This window comes from Rhipicephalus sanguineus, chromosome 1 (assembly GCF_013339695.2).
Source record: "Rhipicephalus sanguineus isolate Rsan-2018 chromosome 1, BIME_Rsan_1.4, whole genome shotgun sequence".
Taxonomy (NCBI): Eukaryota; Metazoa; Arthropoda; class Arachnida; order Ixodida; family Ixodidae; genus Rhipicephalus; species Rhipicephalus sanguineus.
The window spans coordinates 108889659-108913323 of NC_051176.1; the positions used below are offsets into that span (position 1 = coordinate 108889659).

Genomic DNA, 23665 nt, shown 5'->3' on the forward strand with positions numbered 1-23665 from the left:
TTAAGTTACATTAATTAACTGTTTAATTAGAAGAGACAAGCGGTCGGGTCAAATGGGAGAATTGAAGTGCTTCCCACGAAGATCCCATTTCCACTTTGTGATTTCCAAAAAGCGACCCACTGGTAATTTTTGCGCAGTGATGAAATCCGACCGACATTGCCGGTGAAACCGAAACCGAAGCGCTGAAGAGCGCGAATGCCATATTCTACTGAGACGTCCAGAATGATCGAGCGTCGCCATATCAACCATCGACCTACCTCGCTTCGTGGGTGTGCGGGCTACGCTTGCCATTATAGCACGCAAGACGCAAGTAGATTAACGAATGCAGAACAAACTAACACCACTGCAATCGTTGTCGGACATAGTGACGTCATTCTTGTCGAATGCTAGGGTACGGAAGTTGCGTTCTTCGGTTTTGGTTTCATCGGTGAAATTGGCCGAATTTCATCACCCCGCAAAAATTACTGGAGCACGTTTTTTGAAAATCTCGTAACGGCGACGGGCTCTTCGCAGGAAGGGCTTCAGTTCTCCCGCTTGATACAACCACTTCTATCCTCTAATTAAAAAGTTAATTACTTTTTGTGTTTAACGCTGTAATTAATATCTCTACTCATCTCGAGATGTCTCCCACCAAAGAATAAGTGATTATGAAGGAAGCGAGCAAATATCGCGTTTCCCTTATTTCTGAGGATTTTCGGGCACATTTCTTGAAACACCCGGCATAGCGTTGAATGTATACACTAAGAAAAAATCAAGTATTTGGGAAGTATTTCTGCCATACAGTAATCGTCATCTGGCTTGCTCGCGCTTCCTTTCCTGAAAACCCGGCTCTCGTCACTTTCCTATCGAGAATGCTGTGTCACGCTGATAGCGCGCGCGCCTTTCGTGACCGGGAAGTTCCAGGACCGCGGTGATAACGCGAGGAAAGTACGCGAGGTGGATTACAAATCATTGTTGTGTGGCAGAAATACTCCCTAAATTCTCGATTTTTTTCTTAGAGTGTAGTTGCCCAATTCGGGACTGTTAAGGTAAAATCTTGCGCTTTCAGCACCTCAACTACATGTCGTTCTTCGAGTATACAAAGGCAACAATTAAGCCAACCTTCGAAGAGCTTCAGATTTGTTTGTTCAACTGAGAAGTTGGTTCAAGTGAGATTACGTGAACAAGAGGAACCGATCTAGGAGCTTGAAATATGTTACGTCATAACATAACTCCCCCAAGGAAATCATTGGAGGAGTTTTATTTAACTTTTTTTTAAGTGATTCATAGAAACGATAAACAAAAATTGAAAGTGGACGGCTTTTTTTTTTCGTGACCTTTCAATTCCCTTTATCATTTCTATACATGGCGAAATTAAGCCGCTAATATCCCACGATTTCCTTGATTTTCGTTGTGCGTTGGCTTCGTGTTATCAGATTAAGCGGTGTTTCGACAACACTTTGTTTCCAGACACACGTATCTGCAGCACAAGGTCAGTCGCATATGCCTATACGTTCTTGGCGTGGGATATGACTGTACACGCTGCCTTTATGACTGGAGTCTGCTACATCCGCGCCGTGACTCACGCCTCGAGCTGCGAGGCGCACTCAAGGCCCTTATTGCGCCGACGGTGAACGCTGCGCGCAACGAAGGTACAATACCGCCTCCCTGATGGCAAAAGGACCTGCGTACTTTGCAAAATATAGATAGCGCCTGTAATCTCTAACGGAGGGAGGGAGGGAGGGAGGGAGGGAGGGAGGGAGGGAGGGAGAGCGTAGACAGGTGCATACGGCACGCAAAAAAGAAAAAAAACACGTCTGTCTCTGTTGTCCCTCGCTAAATCGTCGCACCGTTCACGAATTCCTTAGAAAAAAAAAAAAAAAAAGCCTTGACTTAAGGTCTTGATTGTGTAAGCTCATACTTCACCGCAGATCGTGGTAAACACGAGCTGATTGGACTGGGCCAGTGATATTGGTCAAACTCGGAAGAAGAGAGGGCTTTAAAGTTGTAGAACGCGTGTTTTACCGTGGATGCATATGGCTAAGCTATATAAACCGACCGGTCGCCTGCCCAGGCGGCGTATAGTGGCAAATTGCGCTGCTAAGCAAAAGGTCGCAGGTTCGATTCCCGGCTACAACGGCCGCGTTTCGATGGGGGGACGAAATGCAGAAACGCCCGTGTAGTTAGATTTATTAGGTGCACGTTAAAGAACCCCAGGTGGTCAAAATTAATCCCGAGTCCCAAAATACGGTGAGCTTCGGCATGAGCATATCGTGGTTCTGGCCCATAAAACACCTGAATATAATGTTAATTGACCGATTACCCATTGCTACTACACCAACCGATGTTCAATGGCCCAGATTTTAAGGGCGCAATGAAAATGTCTTCTTCGAAAGCGTCTTATACCTTCCACGGATACTGCCAGAAGCCCAGGAGAATTAACTAAGCAATTTTTTTTCAATGTTTTTTTTTTTTTTTTTTTTCATAAGTAGGATCTACGACGCCAGCAACAATTAGAAGTGAATGCGTTGCCCATAGACCGCCTCGCAATCGGGGAAAGAAGACCATTGCGCAGCTTTCGCAGGAGTGAGCGAAACTTTCGTTAACAATACGAATTTTGAGTTTTGCAGCCACATTCTAAAAAGTAAAGTTAATGCGATAAGCATGCGTTGCTTTCAGACCTCTCGCATAAATTTATATTTTTTATCTTTTTTTCTTTTTTTTTAATTAGACGTCTATACGCCATGGCTTGCCCCCAGCGTCCTCATTTTGCCGATATACGATGCAAAGTCATTTCATGCAAAACGAAACTATGCACGCTTGTGCACGTGACTTCGCGATGGCACCACGTGCAATTTTAGCGCGTTCACGTTCGGGAACACGTCGTCGCTCAGAAACTCCTACGATCTTAGAGTTCAGAAATGCAGCTCGCATGCGAGATTATAAACCGTAAATCCGAGCGAACAAGCGCCTAACCGCGATGTTTCCATGGTCGGGCGACGTCAGTGCACGTCGCCGTCGCTATGAGGACCGCTCACTGTAGTGGTTTCGTTAATCACGCGAATGCAGGGCCACTTCTTTACTCAAACGAACATCTTAAGTTAGCTGTGCATCGTAAGCTGCAAAATGAAAACAACTTACACTAAAAAGAAAATGTAGAAAATAAAATGGGAATTCCATATGCCACGTGCGTACACTAAGGGAAGATCATGTAGCAGCTAGGGCATACTGATTGTTGTCAAGTTCCTGGCGCATGTGCGGGGCGCCAAATCCTATTGTTATCGTCCGGCAATGTTAAAAACATCGGTCTTCGTTTACTGAGGAAAAGTGCCCACAGTCAATACGAGGCACGGTCCTTCCATCAGCGGGCCTGTCTCGATTCACTTTCTTTAACAGTTGTCTATCCCTCTAAAAGCCTTTTTTTTTCTCCTTTTACAAGCACAAAACATCACAATAAAATGTAACGCCCCGCGCTTTCTTTCTGTTCGACCTTTCTTCCTCCAAACCATCCAAAAGCACTCAGCCTGAAGAATTGCGCCGTACAAAGCAGACTCGGTATATAGTTAAGCACTCCGTACACGTCCGCGCGCCCGTCCAAAAATACGAAGGCCGGAGGCGACGTCACAACATAGACACTGCACACTAACTACGCAGTCCATCGCTCGGCGCACTGTGACGCAACGAGCACGACCGACCAGACGGGCGTTACGGCCGAGTTTGCCGGCGTTAAAAGCGGCTGGCAATTAGTAGCCGCATCCGCCACAAGCAGTCCCCTCCCCGCTCCTTGTCCCTTTTGTTTTCTTTTTTCCTCCGAGCGGAAGGTCACAGCGTTGCGGCGAAAGTGGCCCGACACCAAGACGACCGCGGGAGCAGAAGAAGCTAAAGAGAAGAAAACTGGTCGGGGACGCAGGAAGAATGCGCTTCTTCGGGCAGCCTTTTTCCTTATGCCGCGAGTGTCGCTGACAGCAGCAGAGAGAGAGAGAGAGATCGCGGGAACCGCGGCCAAGAAATAAACGGTCGCCCACAAAGAGAATGGCGAGGCAACAAGAGAGTGTGAGGAGACAGGCGACGGTGGCCGACATTCATCCCCTCGCGTAGGCGCAGGTCAGCCCGAGCTCGCGGTCCGAATCTGGAACCTCGTCACGAACATGCTCAATTTATCAAGGGCTGCTTTCCTATTCGCTCGGGAAAAGGGTTTTCCTCTTCTTGTTTCTTCCCCAGCTGCGGCTGAAGCTCTTGCGATGGGTCGGGAGCGAAGGCCGAGGAGCATGGCCATGTTCATCCCCCGCTTATCTTGTTTTGCATGCCACGGCCAGTGCTTCCGCCTAGAAATGCACCGCGACACGACACAAAAGAAAGCACGCCCTTTTCCTCCTGAAAAGGCAACGTCATTGGTTAGTTTTCGCTCTCCCACCTCTGCACCAGTGGCCACGATAGCAGACTTTGTAACAAACAACCGCGGTGTTTGACATGTAAGGCGCCTCTCCTGGCGCTTAAAATATGCGACTTCAATTCGCTAGGTCTGTCAGTGTAAACTACCAACGACCACAGCACAGAAGAGGCGATTAGAAGTGCCACTGAAACTTGACGTTACGCACTGCGCAAACTGTGCGCTTCAGAACCGTCAGCTCCAGCGAGTTTACATTAATGAGAGAAGAATAGTTCAAAGCGTACACACACTGCCTGTTCTGCGTAGTCATTTGGCCAGAACTCTACACTGATACTTGTGCTTAATTTCGTGATAACAAAAACATTATGAATTCTACCCTATCCTCGTGGCTTCGTGCTACACACGGTGGTTGTCAGTTTTCCCTTTCTTAAGCCCTTCCGCCACCTTGCGGGATTCCGCAGAACTCATGTGCAATAATATGCGTTAATGTGCTTCGAGTTGTTGATGAATTCGAACTCGCGCTGCCAATGGCTAGCTTCCTCGTAGAGCGACCGACCGGAAAGGCGTTGGTCCCGGGTTCGATCTCCGGACCAGGACGAATTCTTCGGCAACTAAGAAGCCCTCTTTCTGAGAAATCCGTATGGATTTCCTTGTGGCTTCGTGCTACAAACGGGTGGTTGTCAGTTTTCCCGTTCTTGACCTCTACTTTAGCCGATATAAATGTGCACAAAAGTCGCCCTACACTCGCCATTTAAATTCTGGGGTCAGAATCCCGATCTGACTACGAGGAACAACGTAGTGGGGAGCTGCGGATTAATGCTGAGCACCCGGGGTTCAGTAGCGTGTCTCCAATTCATGTTACAGGGATGTTTACTGCATTCTGACCACATCTGAATGCGGCCGTGGTTTTATCCCGCGACCTACAGTGTTTAGCAGATCTACCCCGAGGCGGCTAAGCCACCACGAACCACGGCACGTTCTAACCGCCGCCGCAGTCTTTGTGGCTGTGATGACGACGGCTAAAAAGACGTGGGTAAGCATAAATGTAAATTAGTTGCTCCATAATGCTCCATCCGGCGGAAATACAAGTCAAGACAAGCAATCGCAAACCAGCATTTTTAACCGGACTTCCATTCAGACGTGCTTCCCAGATATTCTTTTTTTTCGTTAGCAATAGCATTACACTGGAAATATCGCTACGCCTAAACAACCAGCCAAACCGTATGCAATTGCTTCAGAATCACATGTGTGACGTATTCATTGATACAAAGCACCAGACGTGTGTGGTTAAGTTTTTACCTTGCATATGCAATCTTACTGATACCTTACACGCTTTGAAGACGCAAACAGCATTGTTCATACAACCGTATTTGCTCAGCACATAGTTTTTCTTAGCCATCTAATGACTTGCAGTCACGTTTCTCATCAGGAGGCCCCCGCGATGTTGCGCTGTAGAAATACGACAGGTGTCATACAACAAAACCCTAAGGCTCATGCATCATACGCTGAATTCGATGACGAAGCAGACTACCGTTTAATAAGTAGCAGTAAAATATAATATGGGATATTGTTTCAGTAGCAATGCTATTTCTTCCGCATAACCAACGTGACATTTTAAGTGTTTCAATGTACGTGTCATGCTGTTTACAATGGTGACCACATTAACATACTGTATTTTTTTTTTTGATGTCCTGACTAAGTAATCATAATGTAAGCAAATGTTCGGGTGGTTCATCAATGCCGATGGTTTTCTTCATACATGAATTAGGGACACAAAAAATGGCAGCAGTCCGGAATACCAATATACCGAAGCCACCAGTAGCAACCGGTGGCAGCTCGAACGTGCGTCATAGCTATATCCAATTAAACATGGACAGAGCTATGACACAAAGAAGCACTTTAAGCATTTACAGATCTTCACTTAGAAGTAGGCACCTAGATGACGCGATGACCGCGCTCATCGTCTGGCTGCAACACATGTTCGATAAGTCTAGTCACGAAACCAGTGTCTCGCAAAAAGAGAAAGGTACCGTGAAACCTCGGCCACTTTCGAGGGCTATTTCAAGGATGAGTTCAACACCGCGCGGTTCTGCAAGATCGAACTCTTGTAGAACAAAGATATGCGAGAAAATGTGCTTTCAAAAGAGATAATGTGAGGAAACGTGGCCGTTCTCTATGCGTCACATTCGTCACGTGTTTCGATTCCGGCAAAATGCGCGAGCTATCAAGTCGCGTATCACCTAGATCAGAATGTGAACACGCGCAGCTGGTCTCTTGCGGATGGTGGCAGCTAACGGCTGGGACGAACTACCGATTGTAGAATGAAGCGTTTATCCGCGGGAGATAATGTGGCTCGTCTGAGCACGCACTGGCGATACACTGGCAATACGAGCATCAGTGTGGGGGCGACCGGTGGGACGCAGACATCGCCGTCGATTGAGGCAAGGCCGAGGGTGGGCTAGGCTCCTGACTGCCCCACTGTGCAGTGAGCGCAGCTGTATATTGCAAAGTGCGCTACTTGCACGAGATCGGTCAAAAGCACCGCGTTTCTTAAACGAGTCGTCCAGCAGCGCAGGCGCGCGCGTGCGTCAACACACACGGGCTCGTAGCTATTTTCTGACGCTTCTCCGGACCAGACGCGAGCCAGAGAAAAGCCAACGGGTTCGCAGCACAGGGAGTGTGCTTGACTCGTGCAAGTGCACCAGAAGCAGCAACGGCACTGCAGCCTTGACCGTGGCCCGGCCTGTGCAACGGCCGGGCGACTGGCAAGGGCGCCGACCGAGCATCGGAGCCCCCAGGAGGAGAGCGCATCGGGAGCGCCGCGCTCCCATGCTCGCTGCGGCAGCAGTTAACCCGGCCAAAGGCGGGCCAAAGTGTTCACTAAGCTATTGGGAAGTAGTCAGGCAGTTTGTACTCACTTTCCTAGTTCTTCCTTCAGTTCGTAGTTGTCACTGAATCGTGTTGTTGGTGTCGGGGCCGCCATATTGATTAAACTGGATGAAGGGAGATGAAAGGTCTCGCGGAATCTCATCCTAGGCGAGAGCGCCCTGATTACCGCTTCTCGACGCGCGCTGCGTCTTGCTCGTGCGCAGCCTCGGTGGCGCCCCCTTCGCGGCCTGACGCGGACGCCGCCACGCCGCCGCTGCGGCGCGGCGCAGCATGAATAGCGCCGGCCCGAGAGGAAACTAGTGGCACCTGGAAGCCGCATCGAAAAACACGCCTGCCCTTTCTCTGCCGCCTTGGGAGAGGAAATCAGAGGCGCGCGCGTACACAAACAGCTGGTCGTATGGTTCGAATGACTCGGCGATCATCGCCCGGCGTCAGCGCTGCGCAAACAAGTAATCGAGCCGCTTATATGAGAATACCCGGCGTTGGCTGCGACGCCAGCGGAGTCAGGTTACGCAATCGAGCGACGACTCGCTAAAGGAATGCCGCTTGGTTGTCATTTCCGACTGCCAATTTGTGCCTCTCTGAACGCAACATCAATCTACCGTATAGTAATCCATCAACCGTAATATATCGTCTGTGTCTTGGGAGGAAACATACCCGTAGGGGATAAGGACGGGAGAATGACGAATAGCTTAGTTTCTCTTAGGCGCGAATGCAAAAATTGGGAATAAGCCAATCACATCATGTAGCCGATTCTGTAACGATTCCTTTCGTAGATACTATTATTTTACCACCCGACCCGCCGGGTGGCCAGTCCGAACGACCCCGATGGTGCGCCGCCAATGAACTAAAGACAGCGTAAAACTGGCTATAATACGCGTGTTTCATTCCTGCGCCTGTGTCCTAAAACGAAAATTCGAGCGCGTGCGAGTGACACGTGGTCCAATTGTTTCAGAGAGCTGCAATACAGGCTACGATGGCGCGATAGAAATGTGAGCGCGGGTATAGTGTGTCAGCCCTGCTGCGCATAGGAGACCGATATTCAATCACATCGTCGGACACGGTTTCTTCTATCGCTGTTGGTGAGAGGTTCGAAACGAGGAGATAAAGCAACATCCACCTATCCGCACCGAAGTGCCTGGTACGAGGTAGATCATGCGTTGCATTATTAAATGAGTATTGGCACAAAAATTTCGTATCCAGTGATTTTTTTTCGTTCTTTTTTATTTTTTCTATCTTGAAAAAAGCTGGTTGCCGACTCTAATTGCGGTAGGAAGCATCTCGAGAAACTGTCCATGCAACCCGTTCAAAACGTGTGCCGAGTTCAGCCTGGCGGGGCTGCAGGACACGGGGTATCGCAAGCTACTCGATTTGTAGTAGTGAGTGAGAGTTTATTTGAGAAAATATATAGAAAAAGGGGAAGGAAAATGAAACATTTTACTTATGACCGCATTTTAACTGTCTAGTTCGAGCAACTGACACCTGAACGGTAATGGATGATGGAGGAATGAAATAAAGTACAGCGAGCACCCTACCCTGTCTGCTTATAGTTCCTCCTCGTCTGGTCCCTTGGCGCTGTTTTACTGCAACTATGAACAAACTAGCCCGAAAATACGCCTTGAGAAAATAATAGAATACATGGGGACTATTACATATGTATACACAGAACGACATATATAATGTCTCATAGCTCGCTCGTAGAGGCTCTCCGACAGAGCTTGTCACTCGACCTCGCACACCTGCACTGTCATGCCACGTATCAGACCTGTGTTATGCCGCTGAGAGCTGCACCGGCACTGTTATGTCATGGAGAGCAGCAGGCCGCTTCTCTGAAGCTTTAACCTGTCACTCCCCCACGTCGCCCCTGTAACCTGCCACCCCCCACCCCTTTCCCAGTCAGCACAGTGCCCACCCTCGTCGCGCTAAAGCCTCTTTGAGCTTCAAACCATCCCCGCTAGAAGATAACTTTCATGGCTATGGCATCAAGAGGCCTGGGCGGATCAATTGGAAGCAATGTCTGCCAGGCATCACTATCACCACCTTCCCCGCATTGCAGTCATTTATTTCTCGCTCTCACAGGAAACTGCAGTTCCGTATGGCCCTTTTTTGGGGTCTATAGCTAACCAGTATAGACTGTCAGTAGTCCTCTAATATTAACGGCACGTGCGCGCACGTCCAGGTATTCGTGGTTCAGTGGCCACACAGACCGCTGTATTAAAAAAAAAACGCAGCAACACTTTTGTCGCTTTTTTAATTGCAAGTATAAAATTTAGCAGAGCGATGAATTGGGCTAGTTGGTGGTGGTTCACGGTTTCTTGCTGCGCTACAGACAGAGACTACATTGCGCACCGCCTGTCCTGTAGTCCCTGTCTGGCTCTCGTCTCGTAATCCGAAGCGCAACAAGAAATCAGGTATGAAATACGTGCAATCAAATTTTCCCGAAGTGGTGCGAAGGGCAAACCTGTGACCATCGTATGAAGGGTAGTCGCACAACTGCATTTAAGGTTCAGTCAACCCCGCAAGGTTCCTCTACGTCTTGTAAGACGGGCAAAATGTTGTACTTACGTGCACTGGGGGATCCAGAGTGGATGGGAGTCCTGGGGGCTCGCTCCCCCGCCCTCCGTTATCTTTCCCGCGCACTGTATTAACTCGTTACATATTGACACACCATGCTTTCAGAAAAAAGACAGACGATGTTACAGAAAAAGACAGTCGATACTTTTTTCCTGCAAAACACGCTGCTGTTCACTTAAAAGAGAAACTGTACCCTGAACTATATCCATGTAATCTCTGCCCACACTGTGGGGAAATAGCTTCACTAGATCACATGCTCTGGCATTGTGTCAATCTCGCACGTTTACCTAACATCAACTCTGCCAGATGGGAGGCGGAAATCCGAAGCCCATCCTTGGGAAAACAACTCTGGGCTGTCCACCAAGCCCGCGACGAGGCTGATGAGCTCGCGACCTCTTTCTGCCGAGCTCATCAGCCTTTTTCTGCCTACGAAGTGGCGTAGGCAGAATTTTTTTTCGGGAGGGGGGGGGGGCACGTCCTTGATCCGACTTGGGTCTGGGCAGATAAGTGAGGTCGAGTGTCATTTTGTGCTCTGTAGCCCATGGGAAAAAATTTTTCGGGGGGGGGGGGGGGGGAGGGGGCACGGGCCTGGTGTGCCACCCCTCCCCCCTGGCTACGCCACTGAATCTCGGTGGGCCGCGGCACAGTGATCTGTATTTTGGAGGATCCAATAGAAGCTTATCCAATCCAATCCGGTACCTAGGTAAAGAGGAAGTAACCTTGGTAACTAGAATTGAAACACTCAGTGTGAGATTCTCCAAGCCACCTGGAGTCAACATGAGAAGCCTCATTTCTACATGTAATACTGCGTGGCAGAAGCTTAGAATCGCACCAGGCGTCACACCATAATGATTGCGCAACGAGTGGTTGGTTTAAAGGCCCACCCATTACAAAGCGCTCAGGCATATAATTAATCATTATCATGAGCAACAGCATCAACAAAACGTGCAGCTGCGTAGGTGTGCGTACTGCCCTTAAGGACACGTGGTGGGTACGCCTGTGATTCGCAAAATGATGATTCATGGCATAGTGGGCACTTCGATCGCAACTGCAGCACGCACAGACGCTCCCTTCCTCGCGGCACGGTTGAGTGCCCACGAGAAGCGGAGCCTGGCAAGCGAATGAGAATGGGTCCGATCACGTTATCGCGTTCTACTCTTGAAGGCTACGCTCAAGCGTCCTTCAAGATTTTGTTTTGGATACATAACAAAATGCTGGAATGAACCACGCAAAAAAGCGTCCCAATTTTCATCACAGCAGTGCCAGATTTATTTTGTGTATACCTGAATACTGACTATATTTCTAGGGAACTAAATGAATTGTCAGGAACACTAAATCGTATACCCAACATACTTTATCAATAAGCGTGGATTCTCATCTGTGCTATACTGCAGTCATTTATTTCGGGTCGAAAAACGTTAAAAGAAAATTTACATTTAGTGACCGTTTGCCAAAAGCGTGTTATTCGAGCTATTGCAAGTACATTTCCTATGCACATCTGTATACGTATACATCCCAATAATAATAATAATAATAATAATAAAAATTCGGCAGATCCCACGTACCGTGGAAGTCGATGTTATGCGAAGCATGCGGCTGGAAGGTGACTGTGGCGTAATTTTTTTTTTACTGAGCGGCAACGTTACAAAATGACGCTAAAGGTTTGTATAAATTTTATACGCACACATATATGTTGAAGAAACGGCTGCTTGGGCGAGTTGGTTCATGATTAAGATAGATTTACCAGCGCAAAAAAGACAGGACACTTAGGAATGTCCTGTCTGTTTTTCAGTTTCAGTTTTCAGTGTCAGTTTTTCCAAATCAGTTTATAGACCTGGTGTGGCTCTGTGGTAGAATGTGTGTGTGTCCTTCCTAAATGTCCTGTCTTTTTTGCGCTGGTAAATCTATGTTATGTTGAAGCGCTGCATATGCGTTATATAACTAGTTGTTTACAGTTGGTTAACGCTGCCAACGGCAACGTGGGTATTACCAACACCAGAAGCGGTGAGCTGATATGTAGTGCTTATACTTGTCCCTTATGATGGAGAACGGACGCACGTTTCACGAACCCGTGCATGTGTGGAAGAGGTTCTTGACAGTTCTTGAACAAGGTCATCATCACTGTGATCAGCGAGCACCAGCTACCGGTCATGACTTGTTATCGGATCCTGTCGTGATCGCGGTGACGAGGGGTCCATGTGTAGTGAAATATGAGGTATGGTACAGCTGTTGGAAATCGTGGATACCTCGGTCACTTCGTCGACAAATTGTCTGTCGATAGAGCCGGCGACATGTCGGAACCTGAAGTCACCCTTCGCGTTGGTGAGGAATAGGCCGTCGAGGCTAGTAGGCCTGGATACTGCTACGTAGACCAACATCAGTGGGTGGCGCTTGTCGTATTCGTAGACTGCCTGGGCGTATGTGGCCTAGTGGCGTAGTCAGGGTGTGCACACCGGGCCTGCCCCCCCCCCCCCCCCGAAATTTTTTATTGCCATGACACACAGAGCACAAAATGACACTTGACCACATCTGCCAGCCCGGCCCCCACTTCAGATCAAGGTGGTGCCCCCCCCCCCCCCATGAAAAACAATTCTGCCTACATCCCTCACGTGGCCTACGTAGACTAGTCTACAAAGCGGCTGTCAGTCAATCTGGCATTATCCTCGGCCAGCATGAGGCCATCGCCCGGCCCCGTAGGAAATGAAGAGGACACCGCGTCGTTCTGGCGGACTAAGTGTTCTTTACGGTGCGATAATGTGAATATCATGCGTAACTTTAATGTATTCCTCAGGGGTCGATCAATGCTTCAATATAGCTTGCTGAATCATAGGAATACAAGTGTAATGTTTATTAGACTGCTATAAAAGCGGAGCCAACACTGGAACCACAAACGTTAATCTGATATAACGCCTGTATCGTAGGAGTACATATTTAGTGTTTATTGATTTCTTGTAAAATCAGATAGCCAGCACCACAACCACAATTGACGTTTGCACCGACATTACGCCTGCATAGGCCGTTTTTCCAAACCAGTTTATAGAGCTGGCGTGGCTCTGTGGTACAATACCTGATTTCCACGCAGAATGCTTGGGTTCGATTCCTGCTGAGATCCTAATTTTCATTCTTTCCATTCGGGGGTCGGGTAAACGCTGCCGATGTCTGTTTTTCGTAACGCTCTCGCATTTAAGTTACCAATGTCTGTTCTCGCCGTTCCTGGGTAGATGTAAACTGTCAATCACCAGTGGCACATACCCGTACACCGCGGCCCGTGGTAAACGGGTATGTGCCACACGTGTCTAGAGGAAAGGGTTTGACGACATACGCGACAGGACTTTCACGTTATTCATGTCATGACCCGACAGTCATATTCGTCAAATCCTCTTACCCTCCCATGCCAATTTTGGTCTACACCAAGTTAAGGAGGCGACCATGAGAGCACCCAGACTTAGGCGGCTAGATAGATAGATAGATAGATACGTAGATAGAAACAACCGAAGTGCCAAATGTTCGCTAAGAAATGCTTCGCATTTAATAATAATAATAATAATAATAATAATAATAATAATAATAATTTATTTGCACAATAATATGAACTCTAGTGCTGGGCATCATCGAAGATACATGTATAATCTTAGATACACTTTGGGTATCTTGTATCTGTATCGCGATACTTCTTGCAAGACGTGTATCAGCATCTGTAGTTCCGATGCATTAAATGATGCATTGTGTATCTTGATAGAGAAGATACTGCTATCGCAGTACCACCGTGCGAATCTCTAAACGTTGGCTGAACTCCGCTTCTCACACTGATACTGCTTCCACAAAACTATCTGAATAAAGCTAAAGGCAGTGACATTCTTTTATCTTTCTGCCAAAGTCCTCCAGCGAGGGCCAGCGATGAGCTCTGCGCGTCCCTTTAGGTTGAGCAGAGTCACGTGGTGGTATTCGCGCCATCTTAGTGCAAAAGCAAGCGCGCGAACGTCTACGCCCAGCTGGCATATTGTTTTTTTGATATTTTTTAATTGTGTCGGTGCCGTGACACTTCCTCTTAGTCATCTTGGGCCAAGTACCCCAACGCGTCCGGCGTCCCTCGCGCAAATTGTTATGCCGCTGTGTTGTCGTTATCGAAGTGCCTCTTGCGTGGTACTTCGTTACAAAAGCTGAAGAACGCGAGGATGGGTTTGCTGTACGTCTCGTGGCTTTCGCAGATCAGCGGCTTGAAAAATCTCGTGAATGCAGGTTTAACTTACATATATGATATTCTAACGCCTATAGCACCCCCGGTAAAAATGCTAGATACAATAAAACAATGATTTACCTAACAGAAGACATCTTGGCCTACTGTATTTTTTTTCCTTCCTGCTATCTTTTATCAAGGAGTTTGCTTTCTTGCTGTCCTTCTTTTGCACCCAATACATTGCCTAGGTCCCTGTATTGTTTTTACGGTCTGGCTACTGCACTATATGTCTTTTGTAACGTGCTGCGAAAATAAGCTCTCTGCTTTATTCTTACTGCGTCTTTCTACTACTGTTTACATATTTACATTCCACTTGAGTTTGCTGTTATGCCAAGGCAATGTTGAGGACAAACGTATCTGGGCGTGCCTGGAGTATCCACTAACCAAAAATTCTGCTTACCAAATAACGTAAATTATAAAAGGCACCTTAAGGACGTTAGGAAGGAGATTCTATTGATTGATTGATTGATTGATTATTGATTGATTGATTGATTGATTGATTGATTGATTGATTGATTGATTGACTGATTGATTGATTCATTGCAATAACTTTAATGAGGTCCTGCGGGATGCGCCTTAGCACGCAGTGGCCGACTCCCACGTCGGGACCGCCAGGCCAAGCCTGTCGGCCGCTACGGGTGCCTGCTGGACAGCCCAAAGCTGGTCGGCCAGGAGCGGGCTGTGGATGGCCGCCTCCCACCTGGTCATGGAGGAATAGAAACATTGTTATTTGAAATGCTCCGTTTTCCTCATGCGCGTCCAGACGATCCGTTTTAAGTTATTAGGGGTGCCTCCTGTATCGTGTTTCTATACTTATTCACTGCGGTTGTTTGATGCGAAACTACTTTTCTAGTTTACTTAGATAGATTAGTTACCCTTTTTCAGGTCACCTTAACTTTTTTTTTTTTTTACTGTTACTAATCAACATGTAATCGCAGCTACAAGGGGCAATAGTGTGAATAGCGGTGGTTTTCTGCGACGCTTTGTGCAATTACACAATACTACGTCTGAGACGCTTCTGGGCTGCACCTCTTCTCTCGCAGAAGAGAAATTGTTAAAACATTGTACGTTAGTGAGTACTTCATTAACGAACGCTCTACGCCAGGGAATAAGTAGAGTATGAAAAGTCATTATAGCTTTATGTGTCATAATATATATTAGTGTCGATAGCATTGTTGCTGCTGTACACCTGTCCGATGATCCGGTATTTCGTAAACGGTATTACGTTCACGGACAAGGTGAAACTCTACACCGGTATCTGCGCCATCGTATCGGGGCTTCTTATTGAAGTTCTTGCGATTAGATCGCCAACCGCTAGCTGGTCGGCAAGCATAACAGCGACTCCCATTAATTACAAAAGAGACAAGCAAAAACCACTGACAGCGTATCGTATAAGGAGCTGTAATGTTAAGCAGTTAAACAACGCCAATAAGTTGTTTCGGCATTAAACTAATATATGTTGAGCAAGAAATACAAAACTTTTGAGATACTAACAGACACTTCATTTAATTGAAACGTAGTAGGCCGCATCAAGAAATTTTCAAGGACGCATTTTTGTGCATAGGCATTTGCTGCTACGTTATACAGACCCGTAATAACAAATTTGCGAATGTATCGAAGTATCTTAATAAACATTTGGAAAGCATCGTATCAGAGACAATCGTCGCGATATAGTATGTCGTATCTGTATCTCAAATACTTGTTGCCCGAGTATCTTGTATCGTATCGCGATACAATTTCAAAGTATCTTTGCCCAGTCCTGCCTCGGGTGACGTGCAAGGCTAGATAGAAAGGAAATTCCCTTACGATTGTGCGTTTTAGCCCGTCACCAGAGGGCTTCTAGATGCAACATAATTCCCGTCGAGACGATTTATACGCTTTACGTCTATAGCTTATCTTATCCGTGAGCTGTTTCAATATCTATAGTAGCACTTTCATGAGAGTTTCTCGACCTCACAAATCGCCATTACGCGGTACAGCCGCGCGTACTCTTAGCGACAACACGGGAGCGCGTGCCGCACAGTGCTATCAGCGACGCCCACCTGCACCAACGCGAGGCTCAGCACAGCGCAGTGCGTTCGCTTGTTCGAGCAAATAAAGCTTTATATCAACGTCATCCTTGCTTCTGTTTTATTGCTACCCATTCTTGTATTCCGTTTTTCGCGTGAGACTGCTACCTAACAAATATAACGAAGGGCACTTTTCGATCTGCGCCTTCTGCATTGCAGGAAGCCTGGTCGTTCCAGTGCATCACAATATACTTTAATGAATGCGTCGTATAATGATGAGTGAGACGTCTACGATTGTGATGCCGTTCCCTTCGGTGCGTAGCAATAAATATTGCGATCCGTGTGCACGCGCAGCTTCTCTGAGTGGAATAGACGAACCTGCCAAATTTGCATGCCTGCTCTGCGCACCCAGGTGTAAAAAATATGTACAGAAATTTTCACCCTTTCAATGTTTTCTCGTATCGTTTGTTTCAAAGATTTTTTCATGCGCCTAATGTAGTATTTATCCACTCAGTGTAATAATGTACACTTTTGTGTGAATTTCATTTCAGTGTATAACCGTACAAGTGTAACGTTTGAGCGAGTTGGTTTTGGTTCATGATGGCATATATAGGAAAAAAGGGACAGAGTAAAAAAATATCGCTGACTTCCAGTTTGCAGTTGAAAGTCAGCGCTCTGTTTCTACTCTGTCCCTTTTTTTTTTCTATGTTCGCGCGCTCTAAAATACGCCGTCATGAAGTGTATTGCCCAATTGTTACAGGGTCTTTTATAATATGGTTATATAATTTAATATAGAATTAGCATTACATTTCCAGATGTTGTATTCTCGCTCGCTATACCATATGTGAGTGCCGTCTATGCACGTATCTTTAACACACGCATCAAGTAATGTATTGTATTATTCTGAACAATTCTCAAACTGTAGACTTATGGGGAAAGCGCCAAGTCGAGCTGCCTTAGAGTATATCTTTTTTTTACCAACTCCTTTTTCTCCACCAGAGAAGAAATCGTATAAATTCGATTTCTCTCAATTTATTTCTTTTTCCTTCTCCTTGACAAGTCGCAGCCTTTACTTTGCTGAGTTCGCTGCGACATCCCGAAACTCTTCACTTTTCGGGACGAGCTTTCTTGTCGCGAAGTGCGAATGCTATATCTATATAGCGTTCGCACGAACGGATCAACTTTGGTCCGTTCGACCTTCCGTTGATCATATATTCTCGGCTGTCCCCGGTGAGGAGGGAGAGGCTGCAGGCTGACGAGTTTTCTTTGGACGGGAGTTGAAGAAAATTCTCTTTCCTAATTCCTTTTCCAAATTCCGCTTTTGCTCTGGGATTACCGTGTAATTTGAATGGTCGCTTCCTTGCTCCCCACGCACGGCTATTCATGCGTTTGGCGCATGAAAGCTCGCCATTGATAAGCCACTCTCTTCGTGCTCATGCGACCGGTAAGCCAACTCAGTATTGCATCGCTAAGTTACAAAGGGCAAGGAGCAATCGCGCTTTTTGTATACGAGAAGCCTACCCTACATTCAACTTGCCGCTTGGCTATGACTTTTGCTGCATTTGTCGATCACTGCTCACAAGAACAAGTCCTATTGGTTTTAAAATTCAGGATATGGCGTTTATGAACTGAAAGCTATCGGTCTTAAGATTTTTAGAGAAAGTGTGCTGGTTTATCGCGTGGTCGCGATGGCCGGTCAAGTAACTCACGGTCTCAATGGCAAAAAAAAAGTTATTTATTTATTTATTTATTTATTTATTTATTTATTTATTTATTTATTTATTTATTTATTTATTTATTTATTTATTTATTTTGTTACAGAAACACCATCTTCAGATGGAATGCAACCAAAGTTCCGATATAGGGTGTTTCGTGAAAATCGACACCTTTTTTTCTATTGTCTTTTTTCTCGCGGCTCTCATCTTGAATACAGAGTTGCAGAAAGTGACTTCAGTGCCTTCACTTTCTTCATTGCACATGTTGTATATATGGTCGACGAACAAGGAATTTCGGTTCTGGGTGTCCTAAAAAATAAAAATAAAAACAAATAAAGGTTCATAGAGCGCACGCTCTGTACGTTGCTGGACAAAGATCCAATTTGCCTTTTCTGTCAAAAAGACACCTTTTTCGAGCGGCAGAGTCTTTTACATTGAGCAATGAAGCCATTTTTGCTTCATGTACCTGTGCCAAAGTGAGATAAGTTTTCATGCAGCCAGATGCGAGTGGTAAATAGAAAAAAAAAAAGAGCTGCCAACTACCGGAGGATGGCCTTTATTGCAAGTAGTACATGCAGTATTGGCGGTAACGCGTTACAAGTAACGCCGTTACCGGTAACGCGTTACTTTTTTCGGTAACTTAGTAACGTACTCGTCACCATTTCGGAACTGCAACGGGTAACGTACTTACGTTAATATTTTTCGGTAACGTGAGGTATCACGTTACTCGTTACTTTTTATTGCACTTAACAAGGGAGTTTTACACAAAACTCCTTCGTCTCGTAGGCGCCACTTTCGCAGAGCTGGCCCCGACGTTCTTTTGTCGCAACGGCGGGCTGCTGCCGGCCTGCCAGGTGTTAAGAACACCGTCCGATGCATCCGTCGAGCGCCTATTTAGCGAAGGTGCTGATGTATTTATAGAGAAGCGAGGCAAGCTGTTCGCTGACAGCTTTGAAATTCAACTGTTGACTCAATTCTACAACAAGTTGTAGCTACTAGAAAGCTGTCCATGCAATACTCTAGAGCGCTGGTTATCAACTTTGTTTTCAAAATGAAATTTGCTTCTTTCTATCGGCAACTGCGGGTAGGTTTTTATAGTTACTCCATGTTTGAGCGAGCAAGGCTGACCTTAAACACGTTCACTTAAACATTCGCACTTTTTGCGGCAATTATACGTGTTAAATGAGAAAAACTGCGTATGTGTGCTATTATTTCTTCCCCGGAACTAAGCCTTTTAAGCATTTCTTTACGACTACAATATTTGAGCATCTGTCTTACTTATAGAAGCACGCCATCAGAATTACTGTAATTTTATTGAGAGTTCAGTGACGTTTTGTTTGGGCAGAGCGTTGATGATTAAATCTCATTTTGTGCTTAATGTCACACTGAATTTTCGTTGGAGGCGAAAAAGTTTGAGGCCCGTGTACTTAGATTTAGGTGCACGTTAAAGAACCCCAGCTGGTCGAAATTCCGGAGCCCTCCATTACGGCGTCTCTCATAATCATATGGTTTTGGGACGTTAAACCCCAGATATTATTACTGTCACATTGAAAAAAAAATGGCTTTATCATGTGCCACAGAGTTAGAAGCCATTACATGTAACTACAGGCAACTCCATAGGCCACTATAATATTGCTGGGGTCCGGCACATTTGTGCAAATTATTCTCGTTAAATCAGTTTTTCAGGCAAAATCGTTGTTTGGGATGGAAGTTTTATGTGAAATATAGATATGATCTTTATAACATTGTTACTGTGGGTTCCTGCAGCGAAGACGCACTGATTCAAATTTCTGACCATGCAGTAACGGCACAAGTATAACGTGCGTTACTTTTTTTCTATAACAGTAATGGTAACGCGTTACCTTTTTTTTTTTTTTTGGAGGTAACGTAGGGCGGTAATGCGTTCCTTTATTGTTAGCGTAAGGAATAACCTATTGGGTTATTTTTTTTCGGTAACGCCTACAACACTGAGTACATGTACCGGTATGGTAAAAAATGTATTGCCGATTAATTAACTTTGCCATCTCGGTGACCATCATGCGTTGTTGTTGCACAGTGTCCGCACACAGCCGCGCACTTAAACAGCTCCTCGAGCTAAATGTAATACCCCTCACGGGGCACTTGAGGTACTAATAAATAAATAAAAAATAAATAAAAAATAAATAAATAAAGTGCTACGAACGAGGAACCGCAAAGAAGAAAGAAAATTTGCTTAAAACGTGAAGTTTATATAGATCCCAGACCTTACATAGCCTTTTCTGAAAACAGGAAAACCCTTCATTCCCACTCCCTCACACACTCCCGTTACGTTGCCAGGACTAACCTCTTTAAATTTTCTATTAAGGAATGGAACCTGATACCGTTTCATCATCCGGACTCACCTGAATCAATTCAGAATTACGTTCTCACTATTTCCTAAACAACATTTTAATTTTAGAGCTGTTTGTTTGCCTTCCTTCGTTTCAGATTTTCAATTGTGCCTTGTACGTGAATTTCTTACGTTACATCTTGCCCCTCCTGCTTGGGCCACTAAAGGAAAAAGTAATAAGTAAGAAAATAATGTATCAAGCGAGGGAATCAGTAAATGAAATAAACTTTTTTTAATGCAGGAAAGTGCATACTAAGTCAGTAAGTGAAATGCGCTCGCGCGAAGGGTGAGGGTAGTCAGGGGAGAGGAAGGAAGCATAATGGAGCCAACACTTTGCTTCATTGAAGGAGTACTGACACGAATTTTAAAAATTTTCCGATTGTTGCTCTAAATAAAAATACTGGTGCCGAGAAACCTAAAACGAGTATTGTGGTGCCTGGGAATGCATCGTATATATTTTAATTACCCCTACATTAAAAAGACACTTCGGTTTCGATATCGAGGGGGCGGCTTCTCAGTGACGTTTCATGTCAGTATGACATAGGCGGAGAGTACGGGGGGGCTGGGGGGCTTGCCCCCCCCCCCCCCCCCGGACTGCCTCATGGGGGGGCAGAGCCCCCCCCTGGCTCCGGCCCAGGGTATTTTTTTAAGAGCTTGGCTTAGGCCCCCGGGTCGTCCTGTCTGGCAGCTATTTCACAGGAGGCTGTTTATGCCCGCTTCTTTTTCATTTCAGCCATTTAAAGTTCGGCACATGGGTCAGTGACAAGTCGAACATTCAATGGAAAAATGCCCCTCAAACGGATTTTTACGTGCAGAATATGTTGTGTTGATGAACAACTGAAGCGACGACTTAAGCTATGACAAATTAAAAAAAATTCACCGGCGATTGCGATACCGCCTAATTCGCTGAGCTCAGCCTCGTGTTCGGGCAACGCCAGCTGTGTTTGAAGTTTTGACTGTCCGCAGTTGTAGCAATGTAACATTCGTTACACATTGCCGCAGAAATTGCCAGCGCTCGAGTGCTACGCACACTATATACTCTGTGCATTGCAGCTGTCGCGAACCAAGTGAAACGCCCACAGCCCCGTTACGACAAGCGAAGCCAGCTGCAGTGCACGTGCCAGCCCTGCATGCACACGAGCGACAGAGGAAGAAAGCGAGGTTAGAGGCCAGTATCTCGTGATATCGACAGACTCCGCGTTCGCTCTCTTTCGTCCCCGTTCGCGCTATCGGTTACGCCGCCGACGCCAACGACGATGCCGCTCGCTGCGCTATAATTGTCTTGAACCCCGTATAGTGAATGGTTTTGAGAACACAAAAATGATACTGAGAATACAAAGCAATCGCGACACAGTCAGTCAGTTAACGCTTTCGCACAAACTTACTCGTCAATAAAAAAAAACGGGTAATTTCTTGGTTGCCTACATATTGGTACCCTTCGACATGCCTAGTGCCGAGAAAAGATTGTACGCAGTTTTGATTTATCAATAAAGGGTTTTGCTAAAAGTTCGGCCACCAATGAGCAACTCCATTACTCGTCCAGATTCATAACCGCAGCTTCGCACAAGGTGTAGTGGTAGCAAATGGTATTTGCTGCCATCTCAGAATTACTTTCGGCCATCTTGAATTGAACTCACTGGCATATAACTAAAGCTTCCCGTGATAGCGTTAGCCTACTCTCTCCTGTGTGGCGCATGTTTTAACAAAGTAAAGCCTAACCCACGCATTGCGTGAATCTATATTACGCGACGCAGTCAACGAGTCAACGAAAAAGGTCGCCTACGCGACCTTTTTCGCATCGAGCCAAGAGTTACGGGGTGGATCGATGTCTTTGTGTAAATTGAAAAATAAATTTAGGGTCTTCCACTTACAGATCTTCATTATGATATCGCGGGCACCTAAGAGACTAGTTACATTAAATTCTTTTATTTGGAAGTTGTACTCCTCTCCTACTCTACTCTCTCTCTCTCTCTCTCTCTCTATATATATATATATATATATATATATATATATATGTGTGTGTGTGTGTGTGTGTGTGTGTGTGTGTGTGTGTGTGTGTGTGTGTGTGTGTGTGTGTGTGTGTGTGTGTGTGTGTGTGTGTGTGTGTGTGTGTGTGTGTGTGTGTGTGTAGGGAGAGTGGGAGAGAAATGTGGAATAGCAAGTCGGGCCCCCGCCCCCTCCGGTAAAATGAAAAGTCTCCGCCTATGCAGTATGACGTCACGGGGATACAGAAACTCGCGACGTACTAGAGGCAAATCCGTCATTTGCTCGTGGTGCACATAAACAACGATGAGTGAACTGTCGTCCAGTGACCCTGACAGTGATTTCTGCGATTTAGGCTGCATGCAGGACGCAGAACTCGCAAACTAGGGGGAACTGTCTTGACTCGTCGGGATAATGTCCATTGCAGTGGGGCTGGCGTGCAGGTGCTCAGCGACGAAAACTTCACAGTCAAATTAAAACATTTTATACGTGTTCTCCGACACCGGTGTGTGGACAGCGTTGACACTGCATACCAAGCAAACGGAAAATGTCCCTTTTGCGATGTCTCAAAATCGTGTCAGTACTCCTTTAAGTATCTGGCAAAATTACTTTTTCAAAAATATTCAGAGACTTGCCACGATAGAGAAATTTAGTGTACGACAATTTCCACTCGCTTAGTTATCCTGTGCCATACATTGTCTTCGATATTAAGAACAGAAGACATATGCAATATTAAAGAACCTCTGATAGTCGTTTTTTTTTACTTCTATATGCCTTCACGAGTTGATATTTGTGTGATAATCACGGTGTGTGTATATATATATATATATATATATATATATATATATATATATATATATATATATATATATATATATATATATTTATATATATAGCCACCCTCGACTCCAACGCGTTTTAACGCAACATTACGGCTCCTTCGGCCGATGAAAACGGAGGCAACGCTTTGATAATACAGCATAAATAACATTGCGAAATGTGAAGAAAAGTAAAGTAGCCCACCATGCGCATCGAGCCTAAGCCCTCGCAGTAATGAGCTATAGACTCATGGGCACGACGTCACAAAATCCCGAACAGAGAGCAAACGTCGCACGAACTCGCCTCAGCAAGATAATCCAATCAATTCGATTCCTGCCGTTCCTGTGAGGCCCCTATCCCAGCGACTTTTGCGCGGCGGTTGGCTGCCGCACGCAACTTGCACCCACGCCTCGTATACGTTCCCGGCTGCCAACCTCTCCAGGCCGGTGAACTTCAAGCGGGCTGGCTACCCTCTATCAATTAAGTGACATGCAAGGCACTTGAAGGAAATGTATTTCCTTCGAGTGAAATATAAGTGTTGCACCGGAACAGGATAAAACATTTGGTTGCTAGTCAGCGCCGTAGTTTGTTTCCTCTCTTCTTTTGTTTTGTCCCGTTTTTCGCGCCGTTGAACCAACGAGACCATATACGCGCACTTCTACATGATATATTTCCAGAACGGCGGCACACTGGGCCGCCGGA

At 46.0% G+C, this 23665-nt stretch overlaps 1 protein-coding gene across 46 annotated transcripts in view; it reads right to left on the reverse strand.

The window, feature by feature from the left end:
• Window positions 1-7506, reverse strand: part of LOC119395480 (calcium/calmodulin-dependent protein kinase type II delta chain) — a 239803-nt gene extending 232297 nt beyond the window's left edge. For 43 of the 46 annotated variants that reach the window (XM_049415724.1, XM_049415710.1, XM_049415686.1 and 40 more), the window contains exon 1: window positions 7288-7505. In XM_049415724.1, the coding sequence (XP_049271681.1) occupies window positions 7288-7400 (113 nt within the window). In that variant the 5' untranslated portion in view covers window positions 7401-7505. Of the gene's footprint in view, window positions 1-7287 lie in introns of all 46 variants that reach the window. The other 3 variants (XM_049415603.1, XM_037662510.2, XM_037662504.2) reach the window with 1 other exon arrangement.
• Between the last annotated feature and the right edge of the window lie 16159 nt (window positions 7507-23665).